Source organism: Rissa tridactyla, chromosome 6 (genome assembly GCF_028500815.1).
Source record: "Rissa tridactyla isolate bRisTri1 chromosome 6, bRisTri1.patW.cur.20221130, whole genome shotgun sequence".
Classification (NCBI taxonomy): Eukaryota; Metazoa; Chordata; class Aves; order Charadriiformes; family Laridae; genus Rissa; species Rissa tridactyla.
The window spans coordinates 30293686-30308092 of NC_071471.1; the positions used below are offsets into that span (position 1 = coordinate 30293686).

General features: G+C 52.8%; 1 protein-coding gene and 2 non-coding genes across 3 annotated transcripts; all 3 read right to left on the reverse strand.

Annotated features, from left to right (window-relative positions):
• Positions 1–86: 86 nt before the first annotated feature.
• Positions 87–7997, reverse strand: NCL (nucleolin). Its single transcript, XM_054206895.1, has 15 exons — positions 7765–7997; positions 6966–7073; positions 6050–6341; positions 5575–5724; positions 4953–5141; positions 4657–4740; positions 4274–4409; positions 3757–3893; positions 3159–3285; positions 2790–2923; positions 2290–2425; positions 2034–2185; positions 1411–1537; positions 747–979; positions 87–562 (listed from the first exon to the last, which is right to left on the reverse strand). The coding sequence occupies exons 1-15, from the start codon at positions 7780–7782 to the stop codon at positions 483–485; spliced, it is 2103 nt and encodes a 700-aa protein (XP_054062870.1). The 5' UTR covers positions 7783–7997; the 3' UTR covers positions 87–482.
• On the reverse strand, positions 1835–1911 carry LOC128912196 (small nucleolar RNA SNORD20). Its single transcript, XR_008467520.1, has one exon. It is a non-coding gene; the product is annotated as a small nucleolar RNA SNORD20 (small nucleolar RNA).
• Positions 4479–4548, reverse strand: LOC128912195 (small nucleolar RNA SNORD82). Its single transcript, XR_008467519.1, has one exon. It is a non-coding gene; the product is annotated as a small nucleolar RNA SNORD82 (small nucleolar RNA).
• Positions 7998–14407: the final 6410 nt, after the last annotated feature.

The following is a 14407-nucleotide window of genomic DNA, read 5'->3' on the forward strand; positions in this document are numbered from 1 at the left end:
TGACATTAATGACCTTGAGAGAGAGAAGGCTCAGGACACCGTTTCTCACAGCCCTGCTGCAGTTAGTGGCAGAGAAGTAACACGAACCAGTTTAGGTCCTTTAATCTGTCCAAGACAGGGTGCTGAAGCACAAATGATAAAACATTCTGCATTTTTACAGCAAAAATGCTACAGAAGTTTATAGGAAAAAAAAATAGTTTTGTACATGGGTAAAACATTATAAATTCAAGACAACTCACAGACAAGGGGTAAATTCCCACATCTATCGCTCATTTTTTAAAAAGTTCCTTTGAATAGGCAAGCAGTCAAAATGGCTTGCTCTCTCTTCCTTGAAATGAAAATGGGATCTTCCAAGTGGCTCACAGTACTGCTTCGCATCTTGGAATGTCCTCCGAAGGCTCCGTCAAGATAAAAGGAGAATAAAAACCCCCGGAGTCCTTTCAGATAGTCTCAGAGAGCAGAAGGGAAAGAAAAGGGGAAGTTTATTCAAACTTTATCTTCTTCCCTTGCGGCTTGTGATCTCCACCTCCTCCTCTGCCTCCTCGGAAGCCACCTCCTCTACCTAGAAAGAAAATTGGGTCAAGAAGCAGAGTTACAGGTGTCCCTGCACAGGTACCACTGCCCTTCCAAGCCCACCCTGATCCACATCAGGCCCTCTGTGGTGGCACCACACCACAATCCTGAGAACAGCTTTGGGTTAATTTTGAGCACACGCCCTCAGAACAGCAGCATTTCCCTCCTCTTACCTCCAAATCCTCTGCCACCACCTCTGCCGCCAAATCCACCTCCTCTTCCTCCTCGGCCTCCTCCTCTGCCGCCACGACCACCAAATCCACCGCCAAATCCGCCACCACGTTGAAATTCACCCTTTGGCTTGGCAAAATCAAGGATCACTTTGTTTCCATCTATCTCTCCATCCTCCATGGCTTCTTTAGCTGCTTTGGCATCTTCTGGGGAGCTGAAGTCCACAAACCCAAACCTAGGAAACAGGTTCAGAGACAGTCAAACTCCACAAGCTGTAGCACCACCTACAGGTACTCGATAGCAATCCCTTCGGAAACAAGACCCACGCTTCTCCAACCACACAGGGAATGTTACTTGTAGAGCAGCAGTGGCTAATCACAATCGATAGGAGCCTCATTGTGAGTTGGCCAATACTGAACAATTAATATCCTTCTCGTGCGAATCCATAGGCTGCCATGGATTTGTTGGCAGGAAGGAGCTCATTGAGAAGTGAGGACACGCTGCTCTCTACAGACAGACCTGATGCTGTAAGCTTGTTCTCTGGTTCCATGCAATTAACTAGCTTCAAAGAATCACCCGCGTGAGCAACACCCTGCACTGCACAAATCAGTTAAAAGTGAGTCTCTTTGTAGGAACTGAACTAATCCCAGGTGATGTTTAACATACCCTTTAGATGATCCAGTGTCTCTGTCTGTGACTATTCTAGCACTTATAGAGCCTTCGAATGATTCTCTTAGCGTCTCCTCTGTGGTGTCCTCAGAAAGGCCTCTGACAAACAACGTTTTGCTTTGTTCTATGGAAAGAGAATACATTCAGAGATCATTACACCTGAGCAAGGCAACCATCAGTTTCTTAACATCACATCCAGCTTGCATAGCTTGCTCCGAGACTGCTCACAGGGCTAAGGGGTTTGTTTTGAAGTAGCAGCTCAGGCACTTAAAAGAAATCCTTGGAAACTTTTTCAGGACTGCAGTTAGAACCTGATGTTAGAGTAACCCCATCAGCCAACCTGGTGCTGCCGGAATAGATATATTTTTTTTAAATAGATGCTTGCATCTTATCAATAGGGATACTAACTGGACAGACACTGCTGGATCAGCACTTGACTATCTAGAGGACTTCGGCAATAGTTTCATCAGCATTTCAGATAATCAGTCATCATATCCAGCACACTCACTAAGGATGCAAGTCTTTCACTCCCCAGGCATGTTTTTTTTTTTTTAAGCAGCTTTTGCATAAATGGTACGCTCCTGCCACAGCTGTTTTAAAACCATACATGGAACACTTACGATTAAATCCTCCTCTTGCGTTCATGTTCCCTTTCTGCCATGACGGTGAGCTGAATTCCAGTCTGATTGCTCTGCCTTCAATCTCTGTGTTGTTACAGGAATTCAACGCCTCTCTGGCATCCTCAGCTGTGGGAAATTCTACAAACGCATACCTATTTGGAGAGGAAGATTGCAGTGAGCCTGGGAGCACAAGGGATCTGTGGAGGTAAGTCACTCGCGATGCCAACTCATGAGTCAGGAGAAAGGCACAACATACCCTTTCGGCCTGCCCTGGTTGGTCTGTGGCATCTTGATGGAAGAAGCTTTCTTAAACACTTCTTGGAGAGTCTCTTCTGAAGCAGCGTATGAGAGGTTGTTGACAATTAGGGTCTTTGTCTCCCTCTCTCCGCCTCCTGTGGAGAAAACCCAGTGCTGTAAGTGCAAGTTTGGAGAAGGAGAGTGCTCTCTTCCTCTAGGCACAAGATGCTCTCTAGGGTGAGAGCAGCTGTTGCTCCCTCCTCACCTCAAGGTGAGGCATAAGACCAAACACAACGCAGTTTTGGTCACCTAGACTAGTTGTCTCCTCTTGTCTCCACTGTATGTTTTGGACGTGAAATGCATAGGATGCACAGCACAAGGCAGGCAAAAGGTCCCTTCCTGATACCTTACAGCTTTCCTGCAGTTCTTCAAATCACTCTATCCCTAGCAAGCTTCTGAAATGAGTGCAATTAAGTCCTAAATGTCATTTGCATAGATGTTGTTGGTCTGGAAAAGTACCTTTCTGATAGTCTTGATGACTCTTCTCACCAGTGAAGTCAATGACCATGGCACGACCGTCAATCTCTGCGCCCTGTTTCTCCTCCAGAGCTTTGTTTGCCTCAGCTTCTGTTTTAAATTCAATGTAGGCCATCCTACAGCACGGAAGAGAACATAAGCAAATGCTTCCTTCCAGGAACAACTAAGTTCACAGGGATGGGGTGGAAGAGGATGGGAAGGTGGTCATGGAAGAAAAATGCTTCAAAAATCAGTGTTTTCAGTACACCTAATGCAGCAGATCCCTTAAGGTAGCTTAAGGACACATGCTTATAAAAATATGCCAAGAGTTTAAGGACTGATGGATGTTTGCGGTTCCTCTCAGCTACGTACCCTTTGCTGTTCCCCTCTTTGTTCAATACTATTCGGATTTCTAGTGCGTTTTTAAACACATCTCTCATTTCATCTTCAGTTAAGCGGTAGGGCAGATTCTTCACAAACAGCGTTCTAGCATCTCTCTCTGCAAAGAGACAGAAAAGTTACTTCCATATTACCAGCTAAAAAATCCCTACTCATCTACGCTGCCAGTTCAGTGAGAACCAGAGTGTGTTGATCCAACAGAAAATAAACCACAATAAGCATTCACATTTTCAGAAGCTGAAAAAGAAGCTATTGTGACAGTTAATTAGGCTGCCATTGTACTTCTTTTAAGGGCATCAAGTTCAGAAAGCAGGTTCTGAAAGCTGCAGGAAGAGCCACATTTCCTCCTCAGACCCCTCAGTATGCATTATTTCTTGGGATCGCATCTAGTCTGAACTTGCCTGTCCACGTTAGCATTTAAGAAACTGTTTAAGATACAGAGCCCAAACCCGGAAGATCTGCCTTAAAAGAGCAGGATAGCAGCCATCAGTAACACTGCAAGCCTGCTCCGAGGCCCGATTATGACAACTCTTCTTTGATGTGCCCAAGTATTCATAGTAATGGGCCATACCTTTCTTATTTTCTTTTACCATTTCCTTGCTCTTTGCTTTTTCCAGTTTGATTTCCAAACCCATTAACTTTTTCCCATTCAGTTGGAGAGCTTTATCCAGATCTTCAGCAGATGAAAAGTCTACGTAGCCGAATCGCCTGAAAGAAGAGTAACCTTACTATTTAAGCTCATCTATCTCTAGTAACAGAGAACACAAACAGAAACCCAGAGAGGTCCCCACTGGTCAAGTTAGAGCATTAATAAAGGAAATGCTAACTGGCCCACATAACCAAAACAGAGAACAGCTCTGTACCAAACTGTCAGTTCTCCCTTTAGGGAGATGCCGTCTAAAGCACCTGCCATCCAGGCAAGTATTTATTATACCCTTATCAGTACCATGCCTATTCTAGCTTCCATACACCATCAAGGAACCATCCCAGGACCTCGAAGGGAACCAACATCAGCACAGTTGTACCTCTCCAAACAAACAACTGCCCATTAAAAGAAATATGCAGCAAAATTCTACTGATGAACTCACTTGGAAGCACCAATTCTGACATCTGAAACTTCAATATTCTTCTTCAAAAAGAATTCTTTGATGCCAGTCTTCAGTTCGTCATAATCCTTGGTGGGGGTCAAATTTCCCACAAAGAGGGAGAAAGGTGAAGTGGGCCCTTTAAATGAAAGGATAATCAAGGTTAAGGCGGTTAAAAGAACTGAAAGCCAAACTCCAGACAGCTTCAGCACATCAGTTTCTGCTCAGAAGTGACATCATACTTCAGTATTAAGTCCCTTATAATCATCACTTGTGCTGGGAAAAACCCCACTGAGCATCCTGTCCCTTCACAATTAGGTGCCTCATCCAACAGTCCAATAACAGTCCCTCAAACGGGCATTGTTTGATGATCCCACATCACCTACCGTCTGTCTTCTTTTTCTTGGCCTCTGGTGCACTTTTATTGGCCATTTCTTTCTTCCTCTTTCCAGGTGCTTCCTTGACAGGTTCTGTGATAAAGAACAAACAACATGAAACAGAAGTACAAAACAATTTTTCCTATCCTGGATCAATACAGGATCTTTACACTTGTCACGCACAAGACCTTGTCTTGTCACTATAGCAACTGTTCCTCAGGCCAAAAGACCACGATAGGACAAAAATTTTGCTCAGGCATCTTTCCTGTTATTAGAGTTACACTCTCAAACACAATTAAACTCACTTTCATCCTCACTTTCCTCCTCGGCATCCTCTTCATCCTCCTCCTCTTCATCATCATCTTCATCATCATCATCCTCCTCTTCATCTTCCTCATCTTCAGATTCTGCCTTGGCTTTCACTGGTGCGGCCTTTGCTGGAGTAGGTTTCTTCACTTGAACAGGGGTTGTGTCCATGGCTTCATCTTCAGATTCTGAAACAAGGGAGCACAAGACTTCAGACATGTTCAAGATTAAGCCCCTTCTGTTCGTGAAGTAAAATAACGTTTCTCACGCTCCCTTACGTTTGTATGTTCTCAGAAAAGGAGATTAATATATTTAGCATATATAAAAGTTGCCCCTCCCTCAAGTTTTACTGCATTAAAAAACAACACCCATATCCCAAGAGTAAAAAGTTTTACCAGCAATAGGGAAATAAACACACACTCATCCACACCTGACGGTCACTAGTAGCCAGCTAAAATCAGCTGGGCACTAAATGGAGACACACATACACTCTGCATCACTCCCACTAATCCATTAAGTTACACCCCATTTAGCTCCCTATAAGTGTTTTATTAGTTTAACATAATTTAATTTTTTTTTGTTATTAAGGTATCAGGCAAAGTTTTCTTATATCACACATACCATCATCTTCCTCATCATCCTCATCATCATCCTCATCGTCCTCCTCTTCCGATTCTTGCTTTGCTGGCACAACTGCAGGCTTTTTGGCTGGTACTGCTGCAGGCTTTTTGGCTGCAGGCTTCACAGGTATTGCTGGTTCCTCCTCCTCATCTGCGCAACAAGCGTACAGCAAGATCCATACAGCTCAGTCTTCAAAAGTACTTTTCTTTTTTCCCCCCCACAAGATTTTGGCAAAGTTCAGGAAAAAATGATCAGGAAACTAGAAGATGCTTCGCATGCTGCAGCCCGAGTTCTCCAAACATCTCCAGTTCCCCACCTTTCCTTCCTCACCACCTTTTCATCAATGGATCCCCCTCTCAAGAGTATTAAATCGTACTAAACTTTCGATTCCAAAGGTACTCAAATTCAGCTACTTGACTGGACCAGCTTTAGTCAACTTATACAAGGACAAACACACGTTTCAAAAGCAACTTACCAGAATCGTCTTCCTCGTCCTCATCCTCCTCCTCCTCATCATCATCTTCCTCATCATCTTCATCTTCCTCCTCACTCTCTTGCTTCTTGGCATTCTTTCCATTTTTTGCTCCTTTGATTAAGACAGCAGCCTTTTTAGGTGACGGAGTGATAGGCTTTTTGGCTGGAGTAGCCACAGCCTTCTTGGCGGGTGTAACTGCTTTTTTTGCAGGAGTAGCAGCCTTCTTTGCAGGGGTAGCAGCCTTCTTGGCTGGTGTAACTGCTACTTTTTGTTGTTTCTTCTGAGGGATCATCTGAAATACATATTAGTGTAAGACTCCTATGCTGGCCCTTTAAACTACCATTACTCCCATGTCAGACAAATATATAGCAACTGCAATCTAAAGAAAAGCTTTCTGACAGACTTAGTTTCTGAATGACCTTAATTGACTATTCTGTTGAATTAATAAAGCTCAAAACTGTGTTTGTCATGCTTTTAACAGTCTACTTCTAGAACATTAAAGCATCTCCAAATTCCCTGGTCCTGAAGCAAGACCCATGATCTCTCTAGTAGCAATCAGTAGCTTGAAATTCTTAAGTCTTGCGTATTATTTGTGTGTGATAAATCACTTATTGCTGATACTCTGGTACAGTAATTAATCATCCACTTGCTCATCAGTACAAGGAACACCTTTAAGATGCCAGGAGTCCTTCCCAAAGCCTGAAAGTACAGACCTAGCAGCTACGCTAGTTTTCCCCACACTGCTTTCCTCTTATGAAATCCAGTTTATTCTTCAGCCAGACTTAACCGACAGATGCTAATTGTTTATTAACGTTGATTCTTTACCACCTGCTATACACTCCCCCCCAACCCTCACGACACTTTTATAACACGCACACAACCCCCCCCGCTCCGGGATCATTCCCAGTTGGATCACCTCTTCCCCGCTGCTCTCCTCCAGCTCGGAGGACTCTTCCTCCTCGCTTTCCTCGACCTTTTTGGGGGGAGGAGCCATTTTTTTCTGTTTGATCTGATTCTTGGGAGTCTGAAAGAGAGAGAGAGAAAGAGACCGAGGCGTTACGCGATGTTCTTTTCCCCGCCCGGCACCGAGCCACCCCGGTCCCCGCCGCGCAATTGTCCCGACCACGTGGCCGCCTCGCCCGCCCCCGCGGGGCCCCGGGGAGGGGGGGAACACGGAGCCGGGGGTGCGGGGCCCACCGAGGTTTCCCCCTCACCACCATCCCCCCCCGCCCCCGGTACTGGCGGGGCCGTCCCGGGGCGGGCGGGGGGCGCCCGGCGCTCACACGTGCTCGCGCTCCCCGCCGCACCACGTGGCCGCGCGGCGACGTAGCCCCGCCCCCCCCCCGCCCGGTTGCGCGCGCTCGCATACGGCGCGCGCTGAGGTGCCGTCCCCCCCACCACCCGCCGCCGCCTCACACAATTCCCCCCCCGCCCCACACACACCAGCAACATGGAGGGGACCGGGACGGGACCGGAGCGGGGGGAAGTGAAGCGTGAAACAGTTCCCACCGAGCGCCGCCCCTCCCCTCGCCGCCATCTTCCCGGTGAGAGAGGGGAGGCCTGGAAACTGCCGCGCGGCCTGAGGAGAACGGCGGCCCGGCTCCCCCCACCCCCCCACCCCCATCGCCATTCGTCGTATCCCCCCCTGCCATGGCGGCGGCCGCTTGGTTCCCGCCTGGCGGCCCCGAGCGCCGCCCCGCCCGGCTCACCCTCACCTTGGCGATCTTCACCATGATGGCGGCGGTGCTGGGCGGCGGCCGAGCTTTCTCTCAGGAGAAGGGTGGGCACCTGCCGGCCAGGGGTAGCGGCGAGGAGCGGAACGGGCCCCGGGCGGTCGGCGGGAGCAGCGGCGAGGTGCTGGCGACCCGGACCGGGGACTGAAACGAAAGGGCGAACGCAGGCCCCTTCCGCTCGCCTTGCCTAGCCCTCCGCCACGCCACGCCCACTCCGCCCCCGCCTCGGCCAATCGCCGCGCTCGCTGCGCCGCCCGGCCAATCGCCTTCCCCGCCCCTCGAGTCCCTCCGCCAATCCCCGGCGCTTTACGATCAGCCAACGGGAAAGCGCGTTACAGCCGCCGGCGCCCGGGGAGTCCGCGAGGCGGGGGGCGACAGCGGGGGGACGCACCGCCCGCCCGGGAGGAATAGGCGTTAGCCAATGAGAGGGCGGCAGCTGGGCACCTGCGTCCTGATTGGGCGGCGGGGCTTAGCGGAGGGTGGGTGTGGCCGGGGCCGCGGGAGAGCACGTGGCGATCGGCGGACCACGTGGTGGAGCCGGGCTGGGGTCGTGAGGGGGGGCTGGGGGTCCTGGGGCCGGGAGGGGCGTGTTTGGAGGTCTCGGCGCCGGGAGGAGGGGTGTCCGAGCGTCCCGGGGCTGGGAGAGGGGTCTCGGGGCTGGGAGGGGGGTGTTCGGGAGCCCGGGGGCCGGGAGAGGGGTACTGGGGCCGGGAGGGGAGTGTTAGCGGGTCCCGGGGCTGGGAAGGGGGTGTCCGGGAGCCCGGGGGCCGGGAGAGGGGTACTGGGGCCGGGAGGGGAGTGTTAGCGGGTCCCGGAGCCGGGAGAGGGGTCTGGAGGTCCCGGCGCCGGCAGGGGGGTCCCAGGGTCGGAAGGGCTGTCCGGAGGTCCTGGGGCCAGGAGGGGGCTCCGGAGGTCTTGGGGTGGGGAGGACGGGGTGCCGTAGTCGAGAGAGGGGGGTCCCGGGGTCGGGAGGGGGGTCCAGGGTTCCCGGGGCCGGGAGCGAGCCTGCTAGACGCTGTTTGCGGTGCCGGGGCCGGCTTCCCAGTCTCAACTCCAGGGACGGAACTCACTCTGAGGTCTGAGCACGCCTTTGCCTTTTCTTTAGGCATTGGCAAAAAGTTGGGGCTGGGGGTCTCCCCAGCTCTGCCTCTGCCACCCCCCTTCACTCTCCCCCGGCATGCTCTCCCCAACCCTCGGCAGGCACTAAGTCCCCTTGGGCAGCTTGAAGCATCCCCTGGGGCTGGTCGCTGTGCGGCTGCTGAGGTCGCAGTTGGCACCAGAGCACCCTGCAGCTGCCTCCAGTGGCTCCTGGTGGGGAGAAAAGGCCCAACGCTGGGGGAAAAAGTAAACCTGTGCTTGCCTGATGAATGCTTTTGAATTAATTCATTGAAAGAAGATTGCAGCTTTCTGTGGGGTTTTACCCCTGTGGCCATAAAGTCGGGGTAGGAATGGCCCCAGGGCAGAATGCAGCACCCCTGTTTAAAACTTGACAGTCTGCTGGCAGGGCCGAGTGCTGGCTTGCCCCTGCCTGACACGGGATTCCCCAAGGACCTGAGCGGCCTCTCGCTGGGGCTTCCCTGCTGCCTTACATCCCCTCCCACTTCAAAGTGGGCATCCAGCCAGCTCTTGGGGGCTCCTGACTCACACACGTGTGACTATAGCAGTTTGCCCTTCCGAGGCCTGCTTGAGAAGCCCCCAACTTGGGGAACACAAGATCCTAGGGAGCCCTAAAATAAAATAATAATAATAAAAAAAACCAAACAAAACTCAGATTCGCAATGAATGCAGTCCTGCAGGGCCCTTATGGCCTTGAGGGGACACCCTGGAGCGCTCAGTGCTACCTTCTGAAAGCAAGGGACACACTGTGTGTGAGGCGACACGCCTGGCTCCTAGGCTGTCCTAGTGCCTCTTTCTCCTCTGCAGGGTGAGGTGAGGCAATTTCCAGGCAGGCAGAGCTGTAGCTGAGGGCACCCGCTCATGGAGAGGTGATGGGATCAGTCAGCCTCTCCGGGAGTAAGCCAGCCTGTGGAGAGACTGCCACCATCAACCAGTATGGGAAGGGAGGGAGCTGGGACAGAGGGAGACGCTGCCCACATTCCAGCCCTGGTCATATACGCAGGCAGATGGGGATCCCGCCTGGGGAAACCCCTCGTATAGGGCAGCTGGACTCCACGTGTGAAGCAGCAATGCCTGGCTCGTGTCCCACCATGTGCTGCAGGAGCCAGCCCTGAGTGCCCAGGGCAAGCAGCAACACAGACCCAGGGTGGCCCGTAGGGATGCAGGGTGATAGAGATGGAGGAGGTGGCAGAGACCTGGCGGGAATTTTTAACTGAGGCAAGAGCTGATTGCACCCTCCCCACTGTGCCTGCACGTGGTGCAAGAGAGTTATCACCATTGCTCCTACAGCTCTGCTGCCAACGCCGGGGCTGGCCTTGGTTCCTCTGCGTGCTGCGGGATGGCTGCTTTGCCATGGGAAAGGGACAACTGTTGCTTCAGCCAGGGGCAGTTTTGGCAGCCGGGACACTGCGTGTGTTTAATGACATAGTGTCAGCAGTGGGATCAGCACAGGGTTGGGCTGGCAACTGGCCAGCCTCAGTTCCCAGCCCTTGCAGGGTCCATCTCAGTATTGCCTGTGCTCCATCCATTGTCCCAGCAGCCTGCTCAGCGGTGGCAGGTTGTCCTTGACGCTGGCACCTCCGAGGCTGCAGCAGGACCCAGCTTTTGGGGGAAGGAGCGCAGAACCTGTGTGCGGGGGAGGGAGAACTGACACTGCCCATGGCGCTGCATTAATCCATGCTCCATGCGAATCCTTGCACCACTGAGCACGTCTGGATATGGTCTGACCCTGCCAGCCGCTGCTGTGACCGTAAAGGACCAGGGATGCTGCGGGGAGGAAGGTAGCCAGGGCACTGCAGATGCCAGCGTTAAGGCTGGGCTGTTCCCTGTATCCCACCTGTGGTCAGGACCTCTGGGCAGCCCTGGCAGTGGGCAGGAGAATGACAGAGCAGCAGCGAGGACAGCTTTTTTTTCTGGAGACACACGACCTTGCAAGGCTGTCCCAGCAGCACAGCACAGCCCTGCTCCTCTGCAGGCACCACCAGAAATTTCAGGGCCAAGGGAGGTCTCCAGAGCAGCATCAGTGAGGAGTAATTTGGCCAAAAGAGCAGGTTTGACAGCTCTATTTGTGGAGTAAATGTATTTTAGGTGCTTTTATGACTGTCTCGTGTTGTAGCATGGCTGCACCTTGGGACCATTGATCTAATTCCACACTTAAAGGGAATTTAGCCAGTTTAATGGAGACCCCATGAGAGATTTGCTGAGGATCTGTAGTTTCTGGCACAGCAGAGACTTTTCCCCTGTGCTTGTCCTCAGCCTGGCAGCACTGGGGACAACTTACCTGGCCTCCACTGCCCAGGGCTGGCAGGGAGCGGGGCTGGGGGGCAAATACAGCTCCCCAAAAGCTAGGCAAGATGGGTGACCAGCCATGGGGGGACACTTCCGTAGGGACCATAGCTGGAGTGTCCCCAGACGTCCTGTTCATCCTGTGCCGGGTCGCGGCTGGATGTTTCCACTAGATGGTGACAAAAGGCTGCGATGCCTGTTCCGAGTGGGAGCCCGCGGGGTCACCCCGGCTCCCCAAAACACGCCTCGGTGGGTGCAGCTGAGCAGGACATCCCGCCCTGCCTGCTGCGTCTCCCCCAGGAGATCTCGGGACATGGAGGAGGGTCTGAGAGGAGCCCCGCGTCTGATACCCGCCAGGTAAAAGCAGCATCCAAGCAAAAGTTTTAGCTGTGGCTTGTGCAGGCATCTGCTGCCAGAAAACCATCAGGGACCTCCAACCAAACACCCAGCAGGTGCCCAGAGAGGGGGGGAAACAAGCTAGAAAAGCCATCAAATGTCGCCCCGAGTTCTCCAGCCCCAGCCTTCCTTCCCTGGCATCACAGTTCACCTGCTACGTGGTCTAAGCAGTGGCCTGGCACGGGCATGGCATGGCAAAGGTGACAGCAAAAAGAAAAAAATAATTATCCCAGGTCTAGGAATTACTTAAAACTTCTTCAGTATCCCCAAGCCCCAATGGCAAAGCCCCTTCCCCTGCCAGGGGTTCTCACCTCACCCCATCACGCTTCTCCCCTGCTGCCAGCCAGAGCCACCCCAGCGGGTACCACGGAGCAGCTGATGGATGGTAACCCTGCCGGGCCAGGCACACAGGACATGTCCTCTCTCTTCCCAACCACGCAGCCCACTTCAAATAGCCGGCAGGTGGAGAAAACTCTCCCCAGGCCTTGATTAATGCAGGGCATTAAATGAGACAGGTCTGTGTGGTACCCAAATTAAGACTTTTCTTCATTACTCACCTGGCCGTGCGGAGAGGAGAGCCCTCAAGGGTGATGAGCGTGAAGTGGGCGCAGGGCTTGCTGTGATAAATGGTATTTAATTTGAGTGGCCGCATGCCAGCCCACGTCTTGCACCTTGAAACGGGCAGCTTGGGACACAGTGGGCTGCAGGGATGAAAGTCAACAATGCCTGGCAGAGCACGGGATTTCTTTTCTGGGGAGCATCCTTTCTTGAGGTGGGATGCTGCAGGGGTTCCTGAAGTCAGACACATCCTCTGACCCTCCGGCCGACAGTGGGAGATAACCCAGCACATCCCTCCTGGATGAGGCTGTGCCATTTCCTGGGGTTCGTGACAAGAAAAAGTCCTGGTGATTCACACAGGGAGTTTCATATGTGCCGCGTTTAGTCTCCTCGTGACCTCCAAGTATTCCTCAAATCAATCCTTCCTGGTACCCTGCAAAGAAAAAGGGCTTTTCTAGTTCCAGAAGCAGCCAATTCGCCTGAGATGTGCCTTCTGGCGGCCCACTCCCTCTCCCTAACACCCTTTGCCTGGCACTGGCAGCAGGACCTAGCCACCTGCCTGCGAGCCCCCAGCAAGCCCATGCAGCCGCCCAAAGCCAGGGGCTCCTCTCTGGCTCTGCTCAGCAGCAGGAACAAGTGCAGACCTGGAAAAAACGGTGTGAGGGACAGAAGTGGGACTGGAACAAAGATGACTTGCATTAAGCGTGAGATAAAGAAGAGAAACTGGGCTAGGGAGATGTGCAGGAGTTCAGGTGGCGAGAAGGGAGCTTGGGAGTGCCCTCCTCTCTCCATCAGGACGAAGAAAGTCAGTGAGATGGGAACAGGGAGGCATTTCGAAGCAGTACATGCAAATGCCTTTATAATGCATGTGGAAGTCAACCTGGGGAGAAGTTACAGGTGATCCCAGTTCAGCGATCCCAGGCTGGCAGCCAGCGCACGTCCCCACCCCACGCAATTGCACCACATCTCCCTGCGCTGCCCCGCAGCACTTGGGAAGGCTTTGCAGGACTTTTGTGGAGAAAGTCCAGAGGGGGAACGTCCTCTTTGCACAAAGCATTTCTGTGCATCCTATTCATCTCCCAGAGCCGGGGCAATAGGGAACGGGATCCAGACAAGCGCCAGGTCCCAGTGGGTGACTGTCGAGAGATTCAAGTAAAACATCTGGAAACAGCTCATGGCTCAGCACATCTGTCCCGTGGCACATGCCCCCGGTGCAGTGATCTGGGGCTTTGCCTCAGCTCGCTCACATTTTACCTGCTGGAAGCTCCCTCTGCTCACAGGCTCATGTTGGGCTGTTTCCATTTCACGGCAGCTCCTGGGCGCGGGGCCAGCAGAAGGCAGACGCTCTGCTTGGGAACAAACCCAAACCAGGGGAATTTTTTTCATTTTTTTTTTTCCTTTTTTTCCCTTCTCAAACAAAAAAACTGAATCTTTGTTGAGTCCAGACTGGAAAAGCAGGAGTCTCCCTCCGCTCCCTCCATTTTTGTGGTTGTATCCGAGCGAGGGGGTGAGCTCAGCCCTCCCTCGGGAACCACATGGGCCCACCGCAGTGAGCAGAGTGGGACGGTGAACCCCGGGGCTTCCCCATGCCCTTACCTCTAAAACCAGGACAGAGCTAAAAGCAACTGGGGAGAGCAGAGCCACAGTGTGCTGCTGCTCTCAGGGCCCCCCTTGCAGCCCCCAGGCGCACACACACACACACGTGTCCCCACTATAACGTGTCCCAGCCTCTGCCAGGGGGGGCCAACAGGTCCCTGCCGTCAGAGCCAAGTCAAAAAAATTCCTTGGAAACAGGAATTGGTGCCGGTGGAAAGCGTGCAGGGTGGCTTCTTTATCTTAGTGGGAAACGGTCTGGTGTTTCCCCTGAGAGCTGTGTTGTCCCAGCAAAAGTTGCCCACCGAGCCCAATCCACGAGGTTTGCAAAGCTCCTGCCCCAACTTGCCACCACGAGGCACCAGCCACCCCAAGGGCTTCCATGGTTGCATCAGGAGGTCCATCCACAACCTGAGCTTTTTGGAAAGGGTCACTTTGCACTTGATTGTCCCCACAGAGCTCAAGTGACCCGGGCTGGTGTCAAGCCATACAGACCATCCGAAAGCCCCAGAGCCACCAGCATGGTGCCAGGGATGCTGAGCCCACCCAGCTTTAACCCCCCATCTGCCCCAGCCTCCCCTCCGCAGCAAGCTTCATCCAAAGAAGGTTAAAAATAAGGGCTGAAAGTACTTCCCCAGCCCAGACGGCTCTTGGGCTGTTTGTGCCTTGTCCCGGC

Bases quoted from the DNA above. Each gene is read 5' to 3' on its own strand.
- NCL (XM_054206895.1), bottom strand. The intron at 6,342-6,965 runs GTGATCCAACTG...TATGTATTTCAG, and splicing joins AGGAGAGCAGCGGGGAAGAG to ATGATCCCTCAGAAGAAACA. The intron at 4,741-4,952 runs GTGAGTTTAATT...TCTTTATCACAG, and splicing joins GGAGGAAAGTGAGGATGAAA to AACCTGTCAAGGAAGCACCT.